This window comes from Scomber japonicus, chromosome 12, assembly GCF_027409825.1.
Source record: "Scomber japonicus isolate fScoJap1 chromosome 12, fScoJap1.pri, whole genome shotgun sequence".
In the NCBI taxonomy this organism is placed as follows: Eukaryota; Metazoa; Chordata; class Actinopteri; order Scombriformes; family Scombridae; genus Scomber; species Scomber japonicus.
Genome location: NC_070589.1, coordinates 18166442 through 18180698, shown reverse-complemented (window position 1 = coordinate 18180698; position 14257 = coordinate 18166442). Strand labels below are relative to the sequence as shown.

At 37.8% G+C, this 14257-nt stretch overlaps 1 protein-coding gene across 2 annotated transcripts in view; it reads right to left on the bottom strand.

Moving 5' to 3' along the window:
- Positions 1–14257, bottom strand: part of arhgap21b (Rho GTPase activating protein 21b) — a 42857-nt gene that overhangs the window by 25900 nt on the left and 2700 nt on the right. For both annotated transcript variants that reach the window (XM_053330136.1, XM_053330137.1), the window contains exons 3-5: positions 6672–6851; positions 6476–6497; positions 17–109 (exon numbers count right to left, since the gene is read on the bottom strand). In XM_053330136.1, coding sequence (XP_053186111.1) covers positions 17–109; positions 6476–6497; positions 6672–6851 — 295 coding nt within the window. The remainder of the gene's footprint in view (positions 1–16; positions 110–6475; positions 6498–6671; positions 6852–14257) is intronic.

Sequence of the window (14257 nt, the reverse complement as noted above, 5' to 3'; positions counted from 1 at the left end):
ATTGATTGATTATCACCTGTACAAAGCCCAGCTCCATGAGCGGGGCCTCCTTCTTTGACTTGCTTCACAAAGATGGTGTCCATCGGCTCTAGCCTATTCCTCGGTCTCCCTGATGGTAAAAGAACAGTGAAAATCCATCATACAAACAATCTGTAATGCAAATACATAAAATATAAAATATAGTTAAACTTCAACCTAAATCAGTTTGTGATATCTTACCTTTGAAAAAATACACTTTCACAAGAGTAAATAATAATATTTTAGACATGTACATTGCATAGGTTTCCTTTTCTTACAACAATTAGAGCAACAAGATTAAAGCCACAAAAAACAACTTTGTATTCTGATACAAGCAGCGCCTTACTGTAGCTCCACTTACAAACTTTCACAGGCAACAGGGCTGATAAAGGGTAAAAAGACAAGACTACAAAACCTACCAATGAATATCAGACAGAGCAGTAAATTATTTCATGACATTAGCTGAGAAGAGAAAATGGCTGTGTGAGAATGAGAATATGAGAGAGAAACTGGGAGGTTTCAGAGGCACCTCAATCAACATTATGACAGCAGAGAAGACAATTATTATTATTATTACTATTATCATTATTATATTATTATTTTGAATAGAAATTATAGTTAATTGGGTCTGAGAGAAAAAAATCTCAATAGGGAGAAATTGTGTGGGTTTCGAGAGGTGGATAAATGCAGCTACAGAGAGGAAAACCTGTTTGCTCATGCTGTTCTTGTCTCCTAGCAGCTGCATGGCTGCAGAAAAAAAAGAAGGAAAGAAAAGAAAGAGGGAGGGGTGTGAGAGACTAAGAGAAAGTGGAGTGACAGTGTGCTCAGCTGCACAACTCCCACTCTTTCCTTATAAACTGAGAAATAGCTCTGGGCACAGCCAAAGAGTGGCTCAAATCCTCTCTCAGTAGTTAAGATTCTGGTAGTGAGTCAGCACACAAACTACAGTGGATGAGGACCAGGTGTGATAGATAAAAAATAATATGCTACAAGTTGTTAAAAGAAATCCTCGAAGGTGTCTTCAATAAATAGAGAGAAAAATAAGGAACTAATACATGAATGAGAATTATGACCTTTGGCCCAGTGAGAGACCCAAAACTACCAGCTATTTTTGTTTGTTGTTTTAAAAAAATGGAGACAGGTGAACTGGTGGATTAATATTACTTAATGGTCAATGAAACTTTGTAAACGGTATGAAGACAGGCACTCCTCTCTTCAACACATCATTGCTTAACATAATCACATCCTATGAACTCACATTATGTAATACTGCAACAGGAGGTTCATACAGCTATAGCACTGAGACACAGTCCCCCTGCTGGTATGCTACAGGACCGCACCTCCATTCACACAATGGGGCTGTTCACGAATTCACATATGAGCCCACATTAACATTTAAATGTAGGGTGGTTTTAGCCGCTTTCCTGAACTGTGAAGGAGCTCACTGATTTTGTCTTTGCCACCCTGAAGAACATGAAATAACATCTGAAAACACGACATTTGTTTATTCATATCTTGTATTCTTCAAATTATAATCAACTTAACAAACATAAAGTACACAGTGCTTTGCTTTTAAAGTAATCAAGTGTGACTGCAGTTATCTTTGTCCTACATTACTGTCCTGGGCAATAAAAACGTCTTCATTTTACACACCCTGAGGCACCACCCAACCATAGAAATTATAATCTCACCACTTCCCTAGTGATGCTGGCAGTGGCACCCGCCCATTTCTAAAGAAACATTTTGGGAAATACACTTAGTTTGCCCTGTGAACAAAAATTAGACTGTACAAACTCAGAGACTGCTGAGCCATGACGCAAATCTGTTCATAAAAATATCCTTGTTGTCTCAAAATGAATACTAACAACTATGCCCGTACACACAATGAGCACTTACACCAAATGACAGCCTAAATGACAGCTGTGATTGATGGAGAACGTAGTGTCTCTCGACGTGAAAATGACTGAAGATATGACAAGAGAACATTAGATCACAAGTGCACCCAAACTTGACCCCAGAGCTGTGACAGAAGAGCTTTATCTTAGGCGGCTGCAGACTAACAATCAATGGCGGCGCTGCAATGAGGAGGGACAACAGCGGCACACTCATAAGTCTGATGTAATGTTTTTGGTCATGATCATTGACGTAGCGTATATTACCTTCATCAGATAACACCACACCATTTGAATGATCAATGATGTCAAAGGGCAATTAACACTAAGATGTCATCTATATTAGTAAGCACTGCCTAAATATTGAGCTATTCAAAGTGTTTTTTTACTGTTTTTGGATCATGATAACAATGTTCTACCCAATAATAAACTCATATGAAATAGGTCTGATTGTACACAAGAAAGTTTTATGGAATGAAAAGGTTCATCTTTTCTGACCCCTGATTTTGAAAAATGTTTAATTCTTGGAAAGTTTTTCAAAACTGCTGAACTGCAGAGTTATTCCAATTTTTTTTTCTTATTATTTTTCACATCCTGCTATAATTTATAACAATCCCTGGATTGAACAAAACCTGGACAGTTAAAGTGCTGCTTTTTACTCTTGAACCTCCTGAGCTATTGTATGAAATACATTCAGAGATATTACTTTTAGTAAAATCATTAGAAGTATTCTTTGAGAACATCGTATTACTAACCCTTGATATACACAGACATTGCACTCTTCTTAAAGTCTGGCCTTCTGACTTTACTGTGTCTAATTCTTGTCTTCTTCTCTTATCTTCTCTCTTAAGCCAATTTGGTTTTAATTGCTCTCCAAAATAATTTTTATCTATAAAAATGTGGAGCATTAATGGATTTAAATTACGCTCCTTCACCAAAGTAGCAGACCCCTATGTCTGCCACTTTAAAAGTTTAAATGTGCCCACACATGATCAGCAGTAAATTCGCTCTGTGTGGACACTGCAATTGTTTTCCTATGGGTAGAGCAGTGGAACCTAACTATAGAAAGTGCTACAGAAAATTTGCTCAAAACTGCCACCAAACTCTGTGCTCAAAGTTCAGATTATTTCAACTGTGACCTTGGTTGCTGCTGACCTTTCCAAGCGCAACCAAGTGTATGTGACGTAGCCAGAAGCAACACATGCAAGCAGGAGGTAGAGAGTGATGCAAGAAAAAGCTCTTTGTTTTAGAGTTCCCCGAGATCTGTAACACAACATGAAAAACATATCATGATCTTGCCAGGAAAAGTAATGCAGTTGCCATGGCCTTCTTTTCAAATAAACTCAAATGCATCTTACACAAAACAGTCTGCCACTGCAACTGATGTCATCTGGAGAAATTGGTAGCAATGTAGTGTACTTGTTCATGCCTAAAAACGTGGTGAATAGCCACCTTTCACGCTTGTCGATGACATATACGTATTAGAGGTATGAGCATGCAACTGTCTATTATATTTGATATCTAATGAGAGCCACCATTTCTTTTTCTTTGATGTGACACTGTGACCGGGCTTATTGTGTATTGAAATCTTCCCAGGTTGACTGTTTTTCCCCCTTCAGTTCTGGCTTGCTGCCTATAAGCTCCTGTGTCCTGCATTACACAACTGTGGAGATTCTTAATATTCTCTGATGTACTCAGACTGAGGCAGCATAGCTCCAGGCTCAAAGTTTTACATCCTCTACAGTGTTTTACGTTTTGGGTAAAACCTAAACCATGAGTGCTTTACTGGAAACTGTCTCTCCTGCACTGTTACATGATATTTTAAAATGTGGACAATAATATGCCGTCTAGCTTTTCCCTGTTGTTGCAAAAATCCCAAAGTTGTCACAGAAATGGAGTTAAAAAATTAAAAACAAAAAACAAACAAACAGAGACACCACAATACCACTTTGTCATGTGGTTATGGGTAGATGATATACGTCAAATTCAAGCATGTAACAGCCAGTATGGGCAGATGAGCTGTGAGCACATCTTGTATATTCTGCTTTCTAATGAGCAATGTTTCAACTTCATGGTCAGTTGCTCCATTAAGTTCAGTAATCCACAACTACAACTGTGTGACGGATCAATATAATATCAACATTGTGATAGGAGACTAGATATGATCTTAGATTTAAGCTCTTGTAATGTAGTGAGGTCCATTATATTTGTGTTTGTCTAAACTTTCAGGTTGTTTTTAAGTCATGCAACACAAATATCAGAGCGTCACTACCAGGGTTATTACAGTTAACTAAAACTAAGACTAAATGAAAAAATAATTTAGTTAACTGAAATTAAAATAAAAACTACAATTTAAAAAAAAAAACGAAAACTAAATAAAAACTAGAATGAACAATGTAAAACTAACTAAAATTAAACTGAATTGCAGATACATTCAGTTTCATTTTCTCCCTCGATTACTTCCTGTCCTGCAGCAGCCGTGGTTAAAGAATGAAAGTAAAAAGGACTTGATAAATCATATTTGGTGTCACATATTCTTTCATCCTTTTCAGCTTCTACTGAACAACTGAAAACTAAATAAAAACTAAACTGAAACTAGTCAATTCCTCAAAATAAAAACTAAACTGAAACTACTAAATCACTTGATGAACTAACTAAAACTAAACTGAACTCAAAAAGCAAACTGAAAAACTAAATAAAAATAAAAACTAAAGACAATTTCAAAACTACAATAACCTTGGTCACTACTCTAGCTGTGAGTAATCAATTATGAATGCTTCTACGTGTCAGGTCATTGTATCACATTACTAATGTTTGTCACTTCTCAGGTTTTTCTTCAGTGAGAATATCTTCGGGTTCACCTTTTCTGACACCTGATTTTGAAACATGTTGAATTATTGGAAAGCTTTTCAAAACTGATGAACTGCAGTTATTCCAATTTTTAGACTGTCAAATATTGATTTTTTTTTTTGTTTTCCACATCCTGCTATAATTTATAACAATCCCACCTTATCCACCCAGAATACCGTCCTGTGGCTTAGAAAATGTCTTCTAAAAACCAAAAATAGTCCTATTCTAAAATAGTAGGGGTGTGACGAGATCTCATGCCATATCACGAGACTAAAACGTGACAATATTTCTCATGGAAGCGAATGCTGTCTCGTGAAGCTATAATTAAGGGGCACACCAAAAAAAAAAAAAAAAAAAAAAAGACAATCGGTTTTCTATCGCTCATTTCATGTCTTCTTTTTATAATGTCACATGTGGATCATTAACCTTGTTGTAGCTTCTACCTGCTGAGAAAATGTCAGTCAGAAGTAGAAGATGAGGAGAGGAGCAGTGGTAAGTTGAGGAGGAGTGGGGGGAAGCTGCTATGGGAGCCTAATGATGCACAAAATAAAATGAGTCGCACTACCAAATAACACAATTTATATGTTGTTTTACTTGTGTATTTATGTGATACAGGATTTGTGCAATTTACTTTTATTTCTGTTTTTTTATTAGCAATATGTTATAATTTGTGATAATTGGATTCTTTATTTAGTTTATATTTATATATTAGAATTTTTTCTACTCTTAATAATAATTTACTTTTTGGTATTTGTGATTGTATCTAACTTTTGTATTTATTCCCATAAATACCAAAATTATCCATCTATAAAATGTCTATAAAAGAACAGTCATGTATTTCCTCATTGCAGTTTTCTTAAAAATATAGTTAAAATCTTGTCTCGTGTCTTGTATCGTCACACCCCCATAGAATAGTGTCAAAAGACTTAAAAAACAATATTGTGATAAATAATTGTGTTAGTATTACCTGCCCCCATAACAAACACTTTCGCCAGTGTACATGACGAGGTATGAGGAACAGATCTCTGGGGTTTTCCTGTGTGTGATGAGCACAAAGATTTCTTGCTCAGCTTGTGAAAGATGAATTACAGTCATGCTTTCCTGTGTCATTATTTTCCTCTCCAAGGAATACAAATGTCTTGTGTTTTTGTTAAGAATAACAAAGACATTCAAATCAAAACATTTCTTACAAGGACTAGGGGGAAACGTCCGATAGTGATCTTCCTCAAGGTATGAAAGGTATGTTACTTTGTGGATAAACAGAGCTACGATAAATTGCAATTTTATGACATGGGTTCTATGTGAAGCTTTGTCCCTTATGAGGAGAGAGAAGCAGAGTGGTATATATTGAGGGGAAAGAGGGTCAAACACACACACACACACACACACACACACACACACAACCCAGTAAAATTGAGGTCATGCCTTTTCTGACAGGCTTTTTATGGTGAGGGAGAAAAGCAGCAAGAACAACAAAGTGAAACAATATGAAGAGGTAGGTCAGTGCAGGACAGAAACAGGTGGCGCTGACCAAACCTTTCATGCCTCCACAAAGGTCACTGACACACAGGAGCTACATTGTTCTCATCGCATAAGGAAGCAAACAGAGCCAAAGAGTGGATGGATTAAGAGTCATTAGAAGTCAGAGGCACTGCCCTGACTCAGCAGTGCTGAAGGGACGGCATGAAGAGGAACAGACGAATGTTTCTGCTTACCTCTGCGGCCATGATCTTCCTCCTGTAAAAACACAGAAAGGCACAAATGACTTTGTGGCTCACGGTCACAGAATTTAGCACTTGGGTATCAGATTTTTTGTTGACTCAGTGTTATCTTATGCAAACAATACCCAGGTTAATGACACTCGTAGACGTTTCTGACTAATTTAATCATAAATATAATTCTGATACATACTGAGAAGCAGTGTGTGGTTGACTCCGGTGGGTAAACGATGAAGTGCCGCAGGGTGAAGCCGAACCCTTGAGAAGTGCGGCGCAGATGTACAGTTTTAGGTCTCGGCCAGGAGAACTCCTCCTCTGTTGGGTATTGCGCTGCAGGAGAATCCGCCAAGCTTCTCCACTCTGGAGAGTCATTCTGCACAAAGAGAAAGGTGGAGAAAAAAGTTATAACATCATGGGGCCCTTTCTTTAAACTTTGACATAAAGGAAGAGATCCAACAGATTTCTGCTGAAAATGTGGCGATGCTTGTGAAATTCAACAAGTGTGAATGTTTTAAAACACCAGTGCTTTAATCCAAAAACACTTTATTGTAAGAACGACTAATTTGTTCTTAATGGAACATGGGTAATTTAAGAAAACTCACATCAGACCATTCCCTCTTTACTTCTGTCACAGTGTGTTGCAGAACTGATGACACAGCTGTATTGTATTTTATAATGGTTTTATGATTACTGACACTATAAATGTGGTAGGCTATCTTCTGTTGATTTCCAGAAGCACTTTGCACTGATTTGTTTCTCCATTTACTCTTTGGCAACAGGTTAAAATCTGCCTTTATCAATTGTGTTCATGATCCAATGTCATGAATGAGTTCCTATTCATAATCAGTCGGCCTTCATTAAATTGAAACAACCAAGCCTGTCTGACAAAAGTACATGAGATCTAAGAAAAGAATAAACCAAAAAGTAAAAGTCTACATTAATATCCAATTTACGTATTTAAGTTTAGTGCAGCTGCTATTAGGGGTGGAACGGTTCATTCAAAAAATCCTTCCTGTTCGGTACGCTTGTCACAGTTCGGGGCACGTGTGTATTGTTCAGTTTGTTCGGTTCATAACATGTGGAACGTAAGCCTTGCCAGTAACCCAGTGAATTGTTGTTTTTTTTCTCATTTGGCACGACGTGGAGGCTTTACATTATTATACGTGGGACCTATGGAGGATGGAGGTTTTTGCCAAGCTTTCTAACTGTACGAACACCGGCATCTACTGATGTGATAAAGTGCACACTAACAGCAGCCAAACTACACAATAACACAAATGGTAGGCTACACAAACATGTGTAGACCAAAAATATCTCTACAAAGTATCTATAGCCTTTTATTATTAGCACAGCGGTTGATCGGTTACAAATAAATAATCCCATTTAGGTCAAGGTGTCACCTTGACCTAAGGAGATTATTATTATTATTATTATTGATGTTGTTATTATTATTACTATTATTACTATTATTATTATTCCACGTGCCACAGGCAGAAACACAGTTTCACAGTTTTTCTCTTTTATCCTGCAATGTGCTTATTGAAATAGGCTATATAATGTAGCCAGGGATACATGTTTAATTTTAGAGTTGGCTTGTTGTATTTTAGCATTGTGAGGCAAATTGGTCCGTTTGAACAGGAGACGTGCAGCGGCTGTAAATAAATCAATGCGCATATTAAAAGAAACTGACGCAGAAAAACTTCATCAAACTAATTAATCTATTATGGTGCATGCATGCACGATGGTCTTCATGTGACAGCTCTTTATATTATTATGATCTTTTCCTCCTTAAGTTAGGGTTGATCAGGTGGGAATCCCTCCTGATGATGTATTACTCCGGAGGGAATCCCGGACCCCAGCCTGTGTTCACGCCCTAGTCAGTGTGTGTAAAATAATGTTAATTCGTTTGAGGCACTAATTTAAAAGTTTCCTTGATACATGACTGTTGGTTAGTGTCAAACTACTATGGATGCCCTCTTGCCTTGATGATGTCATCCAGTCTAAAAATATGAGAAATGAAGTGTAAAACCTCCCAATAAAAGAATAGCATAAACCAAACCGAAAACTGTGACCCCAAAACCGTGGTATGAACCGAACCGTGGAACCGTATTTTGTGAACCGTTCCAACCCCAGCTGCTATATATAAACAATAAGTGTTAGTCATTCATTGAAGTTGGACAGGGTTTAGAGGAGAATGGGCTCTTGAACAACACTACTAGCTGTTCAGTGTGAGGGTGTCCCATTTTCACAGCTGGAGAGTAGAGCATGCCAGGCTTCAGTTCAGGACTTCGGACATCCACCCCTGTGTTTACTGACTATTTATAGCCTCACACCTTTGTGGTATCATGTGTTCAGCAACACCCCCCTTTACTCAGTTCTTCCCGTATCATATTCCCTGTTCTAGTGTAAATTTCAGGCACTCCACAGTTCAAATAGTCCAGTATTTCCACTCGAAAAAAAAAATTCCCTCGTCCTGTCTCAAACAAACCCTCCCCCTCCCTCCCTGAAACATAGACTTTCCCCCACAATGTGAGGAATTTGATGAGCTTGCATTCATGCTATCTCTGCCTGGCCAGATATGTTGAGTAAAATGTCCGGTAATCTGAATGATTTACCTGAATATTAACACACAACCAGTACTGAACTACGATAAACAAGGAATTTGAAAAGTTTGTCTACTTTTGACTATTGCAAAACTAAAACATACAAATTCTGCATATCTGATCTGGATGTTTGGATTAAAATAAATCTTAACAGCTCTCGTACTTGACGCAGCTGGGAGAAGTGAATGAGCCAAAATACATTTCAAAAAACAAACAAGAGCAACAGCTTGTTTACATCATTTTAAAACAACACTTAAACAACCTCCCTTTCAATTGCTCTGAGTATATCACGGGATGAAAATTCAGCCTTATGCTCATTGGCTCGTTATAAACACAAATGTGCCTGGAGTAAAGCACCAAGTTAAAGCATGTTTCAGTGTGTGTCTGCAGAGAGATTTACCTCTTCTCAACAACCAAGTGTTCTGGTTTTAAATTATACATTTCTGAAACATGCAGTAACATAAATAAACAAAGAGTATTTTAAATGGCAACAGGAGCTGTCGGGCATACAGTATATAAAGAGTTCAAACATGTGTGGAAGGACCCAGACCACATTGTGGCTGGCTGAGAAACAGTGCTGCAGGTGCAGCTGACACCCATGTATTTTGATGAAACTAGCCAAACAGGTTTTACTTTGTATAAGCAAGCTTCGGTTGCTCTGTGATAACAGCACTTCCAAGTTAAAGTTAGTGTCTTTATGAGCACTGGGTGACTTCACGCCACAAAAAAAAGAAAAAAAGAAAACCACATTCAAATCCATAACCGGAGAGGAGCTTGTGGTGATATGACAACAGATCAACTGGATGTTTGAAATGCCTGCTTTACTCCCTTCTGTCTCCAGGGCCGAGCCGATCCCAGTTTACTGGATCTGATTTAGAAGCCAGTGCATGGGGCAATTTCAAGGGCTCTGATCTTTAGATGTGGATGACAGAAGGGGGTGTGGGCCTCAGACAGACAAATGCCAAGCAGTGTTATCATAGCCACTTGCATGGTAAAGACTGTTGTGACATTCCAGGTCAATAAATTCCAGACCCACATTTCCCACGTGGTTTCTCTTTCCTCTTACTAAAATCAAAATTGCAGCTATTATTAATGATAGGGCAACGAATCAGACTTCAGTGTAAACCTGATAGACCAGATTAATTTGCATTTGTTCATTTGGTTTTCAAATGAATGAATGGACGAGGAGAGGGAATCCAGATTTTTTAAAAAAAAGGAGAAATTTATGAGATTACTTGACAAAAAGGGGGCCACAAAGATAAAAAAAAAAGCACATGAAAGGAACAGCAACATTAAAATACACACCTATCCTCTACAAACCACAAATGAATGCCTCTCACCCATTTATGAATCACCAGAATGCCAGACTGATATTTGCACTGGGTGAGGCAGCAGGGAGAGCGATTTCAGGAAGCATTTGTTCTTCTGCTGGATATCTCTTGGATCTGAGCAGTGACCAGGCCTGAGTCTCAGAGCAGGGGCAATGATTTCCAGATCACCGCCTGATCCTGGTTAGTCTGCTGGTATATTTTCTTTATTGTCAACAAATCCCATGAAAACACCACAACAAACAAACAATGAACTGATCCACCTAACCAGTACTGCTTGAATAGCAAATGCCTGAAATAGCCTAATCCTCTGTGCCATACACCTCTATTGTTTTCCAAAAAAACTATTAACACATCACATGTTCCGTCATTACAACCAAAATGGATATGGTTGTTGTCACCACCCCGCTGTACATAAACACTCATTGGAGCACCACATGTTTATGAAAACAGACCACAAGAAATGCACTGTTAACTCATGTTTTGGTTACACTTACTAAAAACTACAACACCCTGTTGTTTAAGGAAGTTAAACGAAAGAAGAAGAAAAGTGAAAATGTGTATACGTGACCTATATTTAAAGAATCCCATCTTCAGTATGAATGAATGGGCTCCGGCTGTGAGCCACAGACCAGCTGGAAAAGACTAACAAACTTTTGGTTTTGGTCTTTTCCTGAGATCTATTGAGCCATATCCCTTAAAAACCCATCCAATAAACACATAATGACATCAGCACACCACTGTCAACAGCTACTGTTTCTTCTCTTTAACATACACTCAACTGTCATTTTGTTACACATGACAGTACAGTTATGTTGACAGTGCTATGACAACAAGCCCAGATTATCTGTAAATAACTATGATGCTCTTTAAAAGTCTCCTCCTTTTCAGAGTGATTGTAACGTGACTACATAAAAGGGTTTCACTACCAAAGAGATTAGTGGGCAGTACCACCCACTAACATCAGAGATTTTAGGGGAATAACTTTTGTGTAACAGCTGTTTGCCCAAAAATACACCACTAAAAGTTAGACATGTGAAGGCTGCGTACACACTGAAAAAGAAACCGGAGTTTCCCCACCATGGTCAACTTCTACAAATGTTAAAAGAATAATAATAATAATAATAATAATAATAAGAATAAACCAGCAGTGTGTCGTGTGTGTTTAAAATCCTCTGGTGACATCACCGCATGACACATTACAAGCACCTCATGACATCAGCTCAAACAACATCAGACGAGTACACAGCCTTAAAATGTGATGGAACCTAGTTCTCTGTGGGCTGCTAAATTCAACACCACATCCCGTCCAAACCAAGCACTTAACTGTGAAAAGCCAAAAATAATGATACAGGGGGCCACTGGTGAGCGCTGGGCGTTCCAGCCTTGTAGTGTTGGACAAGGTTAGGCAGTATTATTACTCATCCTATGAGGACACGTGGTTAACTTTGTGCATGCCACACTTCTAGTTTTAACATACATATGGGACACAGAACAGTCCTGTGAGCCGATTTTCATTCAGGGAGTCTTTCTACAATGCGGGCACTGTTTGATTACGGCATTTATATTTTTAAGTATAATCAGTGGTTCTGTAACAGCAGGGAACTGACATGTTTTTACCGGAGTTAAGCAAAAAACTAATTTCACACTAAAACTGATATTTACATTCATAGTCTGTGTTTCATAAATGTTGTTACAGGCAGATCTAAATAAATGGAGTCAATGCACAAAATAATATGAACACATGTCCAATATAATGCAATCTCATCCATTAGCCCTGAAATATTATATTTGTGGCACTTGCAATATAAAATGATAATTGTAAACATGATTTAGCGCTACAGCTACTTTTGAGGTTGTACTTTGTGGTGTACTGGATAGAGAGGCACCCTCTAACTGTCCATCCAAATAAAGTCCATTAGAGGCAAATACAGAAAGTTAAACTGTGTTCCAGTATATAAACAAATTGAGTCATTCTTTTATTACAATTAACTAAATCTGTATTGCCATATTTCCCAGACTACGCAGGAATAAAACAAACCAGAAGTGAAGCATTAAACATACGGACACGACACACCACATCTACTGAATTAATTCAGACAGTCTGTCATCCTTTTGTGAGTTTAAATGTTTTTTTAAATGGGAATAGAGGCCTATTGCTTATATCAATTAGCATTATAGTGACACGTCCACTGTCCACAGCTGCATGTAGAAATAAGACTGGACTGCTGATGCATCTGGTTCTCATTCATGGGATGAAATCACTGATGTCTTTGGTTTCCTGAGGAGAGGAGTTTCTAAAACAGCTGATAGTCATTTTTCTCCTCAAAGCTTTCTCAAAGTTGTTCATTAAATGCTTACTTTATCAGTATATGGTTAATATAGAAATATGTTTAGCCTGTAAGAAATATTGTTGTTATTCAACGATTTTTGACCAAAGACTTTGTTTTTTTGTCTTTAATCATTTAAACTGTAAAGAATCGATTTAACAAGCAGCATTTCTGACAAAAGAAAAACATCTGCCATCTTTATAAAATATAACCTTCTGTTTTATGCATCTCCAGTGATTCACTATTCAAACTAATAAGTGGGCTATTAGAAAAAAAGACAGAAAAATTCCCAGGCTTTTCCATCCAAGATGACATGGATGTTTTTGCTACACAGAAACTGCAATGAGGGAAAAACTGAATCATATATCCCATCTCTGTGCTTTCCCCTGAGACACAACCATAAGGCAACAGGAAGTAACAGACTTCTTCTATCCAATTGATGGTCAATTTTCCCTTCCGATTGCCATCAGTTAGCCATACAATGCCTGCGCAGAGGGCTCTGTAAAAGGCAGCCAGTCTAAATGAGATAAACACTGAGCTTTAATGAGGGCAAGATTGTAGGGACAGGGGCGGGTCTGTTTGTCAATACCTCCTCCTACAGTGCTAAATATGGATCATGCTTCATCCTCCTAAACAATAATCTATTTCACTCCACTCTCATTTATGTCATTCAGCTGGAGTATAACAAGCTGACAAGCAGGTATTATGATTCATACAAAAAAAGACGACTCATGACACAATGATGTGGTTTGATACAAATGGGATCCTCGGCTAATATACAAAAGACTACCAGAGACATTTTAGACAAAAGTGCACCAATGAGCAAGATCTGTTTTGCAAACTCAGTATCTGACCGGAGAAATCTAAGTAAGGGAAAGAGATGTAAAGCCCACTCTGTCTGAAATGTGGATTCAGTATTAAGCTGCAGTGTTTGAATACGATAAAGCAGACAAACACTCCAGTGTAAAAAGGAGGATTAATTCAAACCAGCAGCAAAAGCCACACATTAAATCTCAGATCAATAGATACATTATTTTTCCATGAAGTTATCTAGTTATTTCCAGTTTGTTTTTTATGTACAAGTGCTATTTACCGGGCCAATGTTCGTAATAACTCTGAACTGCATGACTGGAGCAGCAGTATGAAGATGAGTGTTGTCTGACAAGTATTTGAGAGTGGCAGATAAAAAACAAGCTACATTAAATGTGTTTGTTTTAAATAGAGAAATGAAAATAGACACATCCTCTTAATACTACTAAATATTTCCTATAATATTTCTGTTTCTATTCCTTTTAAAAAAGCTGAGCCTCTCTAAATGGGTTTCAACATGTCTGGAACTATGACCCATCCACTTCTCATAATCCCAGCTGCTTGTTTACAGCACCATCAGGGCCATGCTTTTTCTTACGCTTTCAGAATGAAAACAAAAGCACACTAGTAAAATTTGTTAATCTCAAAATCCAGTGTCATCATTTCCAGAAAATCCCAGGACCAGAACCTCCAGGGGGTTTCCGGCTC